The sequence below is a fragment of the Chenopodium album genome, chromosome 20 (assembly GCF_948465745.1).
Source record: "Chenopodium album chromosome 20, dcCheAlbu1.1, whole genome shotgun sequence".
Lineage (NCBI taxonomy): Eukaryota > Viridiplantae > Streptophyta > Magnoliopsida > Caryophyllales > Amaranthaceae > Chenopodium > Chenopodium album.
In genome coordinates this window covers 33475388-33486634 of record NC_137853.1, presented here as the reverse complement: position 1 = coordinate 33486634, position 11247 = coordinate 33475388, and the positions used below count along the sequence as shown (strand labels likewise).

At 30.2% G+C, this 11247-nt stretch overlaps 1 protein-coding gene across 1 annotated transcript; it reads left to right on the top strand.

The window, feature by feature from the left end:
- The first annotated feature begins 5932 nt into the window (after positions 1-5932).
- Positions 5933-11247, top strand: LOC145598114 (agamous-like MADS-box protein MADS2). Its single transcript, XM_081654427.1, has 8 exons — positions 5933-6222; positions 8302-8380; positions 9227-9288; positions 9580-9679; positions 10028-10069; positions 10172-10213; positions 10636-10784; positions 10893-11247. The coding sequence occupies exons 1-8, from the start codon at positions 6038-6040 to the stop codon at positions 10990-10992; spliced, it is 759 nt and encodes a 252-aa protein (XP_081510553.1). The 5' UTR covers positions 5933-6037; the 3' UTR covers positions 10993-11247.

Genomic DNA, 11247 nt, shown 5'->3' with positions numbered 1-11247 from the left:
GTCAAAATAATTAACGTGCACGTTCTTATTTCTCACATCGTCATAGTAAAAACTAAAAACTACTATAAAATTATAAAGTAAATAAAAGACACAATCAAAGACTACGTTTATGTGTTTTCTCAAAGATTTTAAACAACATTACACTTCTTAATATAATCTTTGTCCTAGATATTAATCTAGTATAGTGAATGATCGAATATAAAAGAACCCAAATTCCCCTCTTCAATTTCTTCTCTAGCTTATTCATCCTTCAATAATTGGGGTACTGAATTGTTTCCTTCAGTTCAAGTAGTGCAACAATGTTGAAAAACTTGTGTTTGTACTCCCTACTTTGTTTTTTGTTTTTAATTTTATTAGATTTAAGCACTTTTTTTTTTAATTAATTTTAATAGGAAAATTTGTTCAACAAAAAACAGGATCACTTAAGTGGTCTATTTTGTTTAGAAGGACCTATTAAGAAAATTGTTGTTTAAAAGGACCACAAAAGACGGTTTGGGTTGGTGAGGGGGACCAAGTCTAATTTTCAGGGAAGTCAATGCCGGAGTCCGGCGTTGACCGTTAGGGCCGTCTCATTCAATTAAGGGGCCGGGCCCTGTGCAATTTTTGAATTAGTTTGCTTTTTAATGAAAAAACACATAAAACTTATGTTGTATTATCAAACTTTCAGGAACTCCGGCGTTGACTTCCCTAAAAATTGGACTAGGTTTCACTCGCCAACCCAAAGTGTCTTTTGTGGTCCTTTTAAATAACCTTTTTCTTAATAAGTCATTTTAAACAAAAGTGAAAAGTGACTGCTTAAGTGGTCCTTTTGAACAAATTTTCATTATTATTATTGCATATTTTGATTGTCCTTTTTATTGTATTATTTGTTGTAATCACCTTAATCTATTGATGGTGCTAAGACTGATTAATTGCAATAATGCCTAATAAGACGATTTTTGAAAATGATTTAGGATCCCTTTTACCCTTTATATATGATTTTTTAAAGAAAATCTACCAGCTACAATTAACTATCAGTCTTTTATGTGCTAATTCAACATCATTTTGGCAATGATTATTAGGCTGTTAATATTGTATGTATAAGCTATACTCAATTGCAATTTTCAAATGTCATGGAAAGGTAGAATCAAATTAGACCAATATGGGCGAATACTATCTCGGAGTCATTATAAAGTATAAAACATATTTTTAGGCTTCAAGTTTGTTTGATAAATCCTAAATAGTTCAAGTTTGTTTGATAAAGTATAAAACATATTCTTAGGCTTCAACCATAAACTTAAACTAATATAGTTGAAGCACATGAATATGTTTTATACTTTATCAAAGTCAACAAGCATAAAGTCATAATTCTTAGGATCTATGATTGAGGATGGTTAATTAACCTTGCTAGAGTTATATTAATTAATGAACTTTTTTTTTTTTTAAATTTGAATTATGCCCCATTCGTATGATTCAGATAACGATTTACAAGTTCATAAAAACTTATCGGCAACTCTCTACTTTTGTCCTTACCATTGACCCGTTCAATACAATCAAAATTCAATTCCCAGTTCACCATTCATATTCATTTGTGCAATTCTGTGATGATAATTACACCCACGCCTACAATACGACCATTTTCCATAATCTTAACTGGATATTCTTATTAGCCACTAAGTTGAGTGCTTATTGTTTATATAGGACAGTATGATACTTGAAATGCATTTATTTATCGAATTGAAAACAACAAAATTCAATGAATTTTTATACTAGCCTCCGTATATGTATGAAGTTGTGCTTGGAGATTTCGGATTTTTCTTCTCCAATGCTCTAGGATTGCGATCAATCTTAGTACCATTTTTGCCAAAGGTAAACAAACATTAGTAGTTATGCCTTTATAATATGTATAAGATTAAACATATACGCTTAAAAAAACAAAAGATTAACATGCATAGTTATGTGGAATTTGTTAAAATCGTCTTCTGAAGTTGAAGTTGAACTTGAATATAGACGTCTTTTACAAGTGTCCACAGGGTTAGAAACAATCTGATTCGACCATGTACTATTTTAGGGTTGTGTGAGTTTAAATTAAGTCATGTTTTAGGTTGCAAAAATGTTTGTTTTAAATAAACTCACATTTTCGCGTCGAGTAGGATTTGGGGCCGGTGGATAGATATTTGACAAAGTATAAGTGTATAACAAATAAGGATTGGATGGAGATTGAACATACAAGTAGTTTGATAGAAAACTCTTTCCAAATAGTTGTACTGGGATAAATCATGGATCGGATACGTCACAATAATAAGCAAATCTTGTAGCTTGTTACTTGTAGGGCATTAGGTCAATGATCAACTTGCACTAATTTCCAATTAGCTTAGTTACGTATCATGTTGAACTGTTGGTACTTCAAAATAAATTTTAAGTAGTTTTGCAATTGTAAACCAACTTCGTTTCACTAAATTGGTTACAATGAATTTTATTTGAGCATTGAAATTCAAGACAAAGTTTTACATATGGATTATCCCATGAGATTTAGTTTTCACCAAAGCACCATCGAAAAAGACCATAACTTCAAATAAATAATTGAACTTTTCCAAATAGATTCTGTTTCTATTCTCGGAATTTGTTTAGTTGACATAAAATTACTAGGCCAGTAAGAATTGAAGTTGAAGTTCTTGGAAAATGAAAGCTTCGAATTGCTTGAATGACAAAAACAAATTTAATGAAGTCTATCGCTAAGTAACATATCTTTACATAAATTAATTTGTTTATGGGAATCTAATATGTTTTGCAATCATTCAAACAAAAATTCTTTGGCAATGTAATGTATTAGAGCCTTAAAATCATTTAACCAACGATAACTCAATGATGATATACCTCGGTATCATGAAGGGGTAATCTTATTAGCAAAAGAGAAAGAAGTTCACTAAATAACAGCCACACTACATATATAGTCTTAGGGCCTGTTCTCATACGTTTATTTTCAGTTCAGTTCAGCTCAGTTTAGTTCAGTTCAGTTCAGCTCCAAATTTCCTTCTCTTATAAAATATTCATTTCAGTTCAGTTCAATTCAGCTCAGCTCAATTCAGTTCAGTTCAGCTGAGTTCAGTCAATGAGAACAGGGTCTTAATCAAGCTTAGCAGATAATCGTCTGAGTTTTACTATTTTTTATTAATATTATGGCAAGAGTTGAATTGTTGCATGATTTCATTTTCCTTAAGTATCTCCAAAAAAAATCCTTTGCTCAACAATAATGCATGGAAAAGATTGCTTTTTTATACTTCAATTAGTAGTAATTTAATTCTTTACTCAATCTCATTCTTTGGAGTACAATTCAAGTCTATACGTCAGCCAGTCATCCAACTCGATCTATTTATGTGATACAAGCATGCATGCACATCAAATTTATGTAGTATCTACTAGGTTGAATTGGGCTGCAAAACTTAAATTTAATGTGGACGTATCACACCATTTGTTGATAATGTCACATGTCAGATCAGAGAAAACATAAAAGAGAAAAATGTCTATGCCAAAATCAAACATAGCAAAAACCGGAATATTTTACAAAACAAGCTTGAAAGGAAAGTAGGAAGATATGCATTTTTATTAATAGAGGGATGTAATTTTCCATTAATTCTTTCAAACCAACATGTTTATTTATTTATTTATTTTTATAATTCCATACTTTTTCAGTTTATAACCCACTCATAGTTATTGAACATAATTTTAGAACTGCCCAAAATAAGAAAAAGAACGTCCTCTGAAAAATCGGGAAAAGGGAAGGGCATTTGTTTTCCTTGTTATAGATAGTACTAGTTTGAATCTTATTGATAAATAATTTTAAGTATGTATTTTCTTAATTAAAAATCAAACCTGGTACTTGTAGCTAATAAAACATTGAAAAACTATAATTGATTATGCAAGTATGCAACCATTCTGATAGGAAAATTATTAAAATAAACAAAGTACTTGTGAAATGAAAGGAAGTCATAGAAGGCTCTATCTAATTATAACTAACGTACATTTTTATGCAAAGTAATAAGTAGATTAAACATACACGGAGTAAATGATTTACAATTCTTATATATTTGCCCGTGCATTGATTGAAATATGATTAGATAACTTGTACTAATCAATTTCCTTAACTATTGGGATGAACTACATGAGATGTTTTAATTACAAATCCCTACAATCCTTTCAATATATACCAAGTATGTGATAATCATGGACGTACAAGTGAGGGAGTTTCTTTCTTTCTTTTTTTATTAGCGAAACAAAGATAGCTCGGACAAATTATTAATTTCAAAATAAATCAATTTCAGCTAGAGGAAAATTACGGTATAAACAATTCAGAGTCACTACATACCCCCATGTCCCATGTAGTTACTAGATGTGCCACGGAATTATTATGCCCTTGAAACATGAGAAAGCTTAAAATGATCGAAGAAATTGCTGTATTTTCTTATATCTTCTATCACAAATGCACAGGAGCTCGACCTAGGTGCACCATGGACACATCTCTATTACTCTAACAATATTGGATATTTAAATGCATCGCTCTCGACATGGATTATTTAATTTGATACCTAAGGGCATATTTTGATTGATTGAACTGAGTTAAACTGAACTTATTGAAGCTGAACTGAAATGAACTGAATATTTTATGAGAGATGGAAATTAAGATAAGAACTGAACTGAACTGAACTTAAACTGAAGAGAACAGGCCCTAAACCTCTTTTATATAAATGTGGACCCAAATCTCGATCTCGACAAGTGGAGGATAATAATAATTAAATTAATAAAACTAATGTTAATGATTTTGTACATTTTTCAAATATATATTCATTCATAATTACATGCATTTAATTATTTTGTATTGAGTGTCATAAAAGTTTGAAATGTATGTAGACAACATGATATAATCTAGCTAGGTCTTAAATTTTTGTGTATGAACCGCCCTATATTTACAAATTATGTTAGATGATAGAGAGTATAAGCTGATTAGGGCTTCAACCTTATACCAGCTTAAACTTTTTTGTTGAATTAGTTCTCTAACATGGTATTAAGAGCCAACCTGTTAAGAAAGTCATGAGTTCAAATCGCATCCCTTCCTTTCAAGTGGAATATTGTGTGCTGAGTATAAGGAGGCCCATGCTACATCCGCATTTTAATATATGACGGCCAGGTGTGATAGAGTATGTAAATCGAACCTGGGTTTCAACAATCAACTTAAGCTTTTGGTTGAATTAGTTCTCTAACATTAGACAACATGCACGATTGCAGGTGTAAATTAAAGCTAAGAATAAGCTACAAGAAGGATAGTGATTAAATACGTATTTAATCATTATACAAGTATATGCATGTACTACACATAGTATTTATTTTGTATAGAGAGCCATAAAATTCAATAATGAAGACCATGTAATACGATTGATCTAGGTCATATATAACACCATTTATGTACTAATTAATTCATACGACATGAACAATTGTACATGTAAAGGATAAGCTACTAGAACAAATAAACAAGTCTTATAACTGATCATGAAAAAACATGATTAATTGTATGAAAGGTGACTAAATGGTCCATATGTACTTAGTTGGTCCATATAATTTTATTTTTTTTAAAAAAAAAAAAAAACCGTCCTTGAAGTACAAGGACATAGTTTTCTACTAAAAAAAATCCCATTTCTTTGTATAAGATTATTATAGACTACTTTATGCAAGCCACATAAAAAGAAAGAGGAATAAAAAGAGGGAATACTCTTTTAACCAGGCCAAAGAGAGTATATATCAAGAAGCACAAAAATACCCTAAGGTTATGAAAAAGGGTTATTACTTATTTATTTTTATTTATTTCAGGGTTTTTCTATTTATATATTTGTAAGTTAAGTTGTTTACAATTATGGTACCCTAGGACAATAAGACCACATAAAAAGAGACCTAACTCTTTCCCAAAGAAAGTATTTTCAGTGAGTAAATATAGCTAATTTCTTTTCTTTTCTTTTTTTTAAAAAAAGAGAGAGAAAAGATAAGAATTATAATACAAATTATAATCATGGGTAGAGGAAGAGTTGAACTCAAGAGGATAGAGAACAAAATCAATAGGCAAGTTACATTTGCTAAGAGAAGAAATGGACTTCTTAAGAAAGCTTATGAGCTTTCTATTCTTTGTGATGCTGAAGTTGCTCTTATCATCTTCTCTAATCGTGGTAAACTCTTTGAGTTTTGCAGCTCGTCGAGGTTTGTTCTATTTTCTCTTGTTCGGTTTTTATGTATTCGCGATGTAATGTAATATAGTAGGTCTTGTATACGACGACTCTGTTTGAATGCGAATGGTTTTATATAATTTGTTTCTAGATCGATCTTGTCTTGTGATTTTCTTTTTTTTTAGGGGGTTTTGGATCGGTTTTATTAAGATCTATGACCTACCTATGTTTTGATTAAAAACGGATTTGAAAGCAAAATGATTTTCTTTTGTAGGACAATCTTGCTAAAAAAATTTTGTAGGACAATCTTGCTAATTACTACATTAGAGTGGTACCAACAAAATTGATGATTTTCAACATTACTTAATATGTACTAATCGGCTTCAACTTCTTCTGTAGTATTTGAAGATTTGATTTGTTTCTACTTTAGTAAAATGGATTTATCACTATCATAAAATGGGTAAAGAACTAGGTTTCCTAGATGTACATGATTAATAATTAATTTGGCTCTAGATCCTTGTTTAATGCAAGTCCAATTCCTTAATCTTTTTTGTAAGAGCTTTGTTAGTTAATTTTAGTATTTTTTTTTTTTTTTTTGCTTAGCTTGAAATTATATTTTTATGATATAAGTTAAGCTATAAACAATTATCTTAATGAACAATTTCCTTAATGATAATTATATGTAGTGATAAATTAAGGTATTCATGAGATTAAACAATTGAATAAAGTTCTTTTACAAATATCAACTGAAATTTTTGTTTATGAAAATTAATTAATTATAAAAATATATATATATATATATATATATGTATAATAGTAAAAATACTACTTATTGTTACTGTTGAGATTTGAGGGCAGAGATGTGATGTTTTGCAGGAGGAGGCTGTTCATTTGTTAAAACTGTGAATAAGAAAGAGAAATAGACAAAGGCTGCTTTAATTTGTTTGGTTCCAAAGTCTGATTTATCTTCAATCTTCAAATGCAAATTAATTTTTCATCTTTTCCAATTCAATCTTCTTAATTTTCTTGTCTTTCTTTGGCAGCTTTAGTTTTGCACTCTTATATAACTAATTTTTGGGTATTACCCTTTGAGGAAATACAGTTAAACTAGATCTAATTGAAAGACACTGCCAAAATTTAAATTGAGTTAATTTTATGTGATTTCAAATAAATTAAACATCGCCATCATTATGACCATAATTAATTATTTAATCTGTTTGATAAGATTTTAGCTAAAGGCTCAACTTAATTTATCTTTTAATACCATCCTTTGTTTGTTCATTGGTGTGGAATTGGAAGTTAATTTTCTTGATTTAGATTTGGGGAAGTGATTATCTGTAGGTAAGGGGATGAATATGATGAAATGATATAAATATTCTCGAAAAATATCTGAAAAACCTTTGGTATATATGGAAGGTTTGTTAGAAAAACTCAATATATTTGAGGTGATCTAATTGTTTTGGTAATTTCGATAGGTGTGGCGATGTTTCATATATTTATGTTTTGATTGTTTGGATGTTTTTAACTTCCTCTCTAATTCATGTTATTATGTAGAATCATGTATGTACTTTTTTTGTGATACATGCATGAAGTTCCAATATGATATTCTAGATCAATCTTTGTCATAGATTTAATTACAATAATGCGGAGATTTATGTTTTCTGTTGTTACGTTCTTTGTTGATTTGGTTTGTAATGATAAATGTATACAAGTGTATCTTTTAATTTCCTCGCTATTGTTTTGAGTTTTTCACCATCAACTCCGCTTTCTAGTATGTTATTATCTTATGATCATTGAAAAAAGTAAAAAGGAAGTTTGGACTAGCTAGTAAAAGAACCTAAAAAAATAAAAATAAAAATAGAAAAAAGAGAATGAATATAAATGGTTGAAACACTCATAATAGCATCACATATTGGCATATCGTGATGCATCTATGATTGCTAATAGCTAATTAATTGAAGTAATGCATGCAAATTAACAATGAAATAGTTACTTAATATAGTAATTTCATCTTAATTAATAATTTATATTCAATCCTACATGCTTTAATTTTTGGCAATTAGTTGGTTTTCTAACCATTGCCTGGTTGAATGTGGAATATGCATGGTAACAGTATGCTGAAAACAATTGAAAAGTACCAAAGATGCAGCTATGGCGCTCTTGAAGAAAATGGGCTTCTCAATGATTCTGAGGTAGTCTTAACTTGAAATTTCCTGTGTCATTATGATCAATATTCTAAATTTACTACTCCATGTTACTAGCTGCATATTCAGGTATTCTTATGTATTTATGGTTTTCTACTAATCTAGATTATTGCCACGTACAGTCGTATATACTCTCTCAACCCTCCTTAATTATCTATCTGGGATCGGTGACATACATATATCTTATTATGTGGAACCATACTTATATCTTTTTTTTTTTTTTTTTTCGGGAGAAATTAGAAGTTTATTTAATGACCAAGGGAGTATAACTTAGCTTCTAAACATAATGTCTTGAGTACATTGCAACATATACATTTGTATATTATACTTTTGGTAATGTACCACTTCAAACAATATATAGTCAAACTTTCACATACACCTCTTCTTTCTTAAGTTCGAAACAAGTTCATACATAGACAATATAGTCAATTACTCAACTTATTAAAACAAAATTTAGCAACTTATTAAAATAAGTTGGGCGGTTAAGTAGAGTGAAAATTACATACATAGCATTTATGTTGTAAGTAATCTTATATATATTGATGGGATTCTAATTATTTTTAACGAGAAGTATATTCATATATAGTTTTGAGCATGCATGCATGTAAATAATTTATTCGTTGAGATTGCTATACATAGCTTCCGTGCATATAGGCAAGCTAGGATATGTAACGAAATTGTTGACATAAATTTCTATAATTAATGTATTCTTTGATGATTTTATAACGTCATTGACTCATTGTATGCAAAACCCTATGCAAATATAGGAGTATTATACACGTAAATATAAAATGTGCTGACGTCCTCTTCTCATTTTTTATTGGTTAAAATCAGGCAACCTACCAGGAATATTTGAAGCTTAAGTCTAGGGTGGAGTTCCTGCAGCAATCTCAGAGGTAATTTCCAATGCCATGTATATATAATCAATTATGTACGTAGGTAGGAGTAGTATTTATTGATTAGTTTAACTGTAAGATCGACACAAAGTCACGGTCCATCTAGAATTAGTTATCAAGTTGTCATATTGATGATGTAATTTAAACGAGCCAGTGACGTGATAACTAATATTTAAAAAGAGGCAGGTGCTTGTCTTATACTCCGTATACATAATCTAAGAAAGGTTACGGTAATAATGTTGTAGGAAAGTATGTTAAGTTGATTTCCTCAAGAGTGTGATAATGTTGTAGGAACTTGCTGGGAGAAGACTTGGCACCATTGGCTATAAAGGAGCTAGAACAGCTGGAGCACCAGCTTGAGTTATCTCTCAAGCAAATTAGATCAACCAAGGTCGTTTTTCCATTTTCGCTATTATCATATCGCTCGCTTGTTTATTAACGTGAGTTCATATAATAGGAAGATCAATTTGCCATTGTTGATCAGACATTAACTCGATTTGTTAAGAAACATTGATAGATTTTTCCTTGGGAGTATTTTTAATTCGAGTCGTATGTCTAATGCACCAAATGTACATTATAAACCTACGTACTATTCTCTTCTAGGTGAGATGGTTCCATGTAAGACCTGGCTAGCTACTTAGCTAGAAGTGGATTAGAGTCAATTTTTACACAACATTTTGGTCTTAATTAGAACAAGCTTGATATATATATTATATATAATGTTGTGTGATATTTTCAGACTCAACAAATGATGGATCAAATGGCGGAATTGCGAAGAAGGGTATGTGTTTTTATTTTTCCTTAATTGAATTGAATGAATTTAGTTGTAACAATATTTTAGCTTATGTATTAATTGAGTATTTTTTTTTCTTCATTTGTTCAGGAACAAGCTTTAATTGAAAACAACAGGAATTTGATGAAAAAGGTATACACTCCTTTCTATGTAAATATATTTGCCCTACTTTAATGTATTATCATTAGACCAAATATGCATGTATTACATGCAAGTGCAAAAGTTGCATATAGTATGCAAGTAATGCAACACATATATACTTTTAAATGGCCAGCTAAATTAGAAATAATATAAATGTATGGCATGCAAGAACGCCTCATCAAATTGAGGTTAGAGTTTATCGCATAATCTTAAATGAGACAGACTAGTAATAATTTATTTTATTGAAACTAAGATGATCGATTACATGTTTGTCTTACTATAAGTGATTATTAATACACTTGCTTTGTAGGTTTTGCATCCTTTGTATTTGTATGGATGACATAAATTATAGTCTTCTTAGATTGCTTCTAATTAAATAATAAGCTTCATTTGCATTAATGTTGCATTTTCAGTTGGAAGATTGTAGCCCCCAAATTCCTCAAAGACTTGCATGGGAAGGTGATAACACTCAAGATCAACAACATATACCTTTCAGCCGCATTCCTCATCCATCCGAGGGCTTCTTTCAACCTCTTTATTGCAATCCTCCTCCGCAAATTGGGTAAAATTTCAATTTCTAAACCCGTACTTTTAATCAAATATCGTATATATTACAAAGTTTTTGTTATTAATTATCTCGCTTAATGTATTTAAAATGTTTGATTAACAGCTACAATCATTTGGAATCAACTGAAATGAGTGTTGCAACACCAAGCCAGCAACATGTCAATGGGTATAATGTCCATGGTCACCATGGATGGATGCTTTGAGAAAACTATGCACGAGATAATTGCAATTTACGTACGTATGTACTTGAGAGATTAATTATATGTATATTTTCAAGGTAAATTTTGGGATTGTCTCTATATAGCTTAATTAGATTAAGGTATGACTCTATGTTACTTATCATGATCGAGTCATCGAGGGCAATTTTTATAAGATTGTCCATGATGTGTAATGACATAAAGAATGTAATCTTAACTGCTGCTCGAACAATAGTATAATGATAGACTAGAGCATGTCAT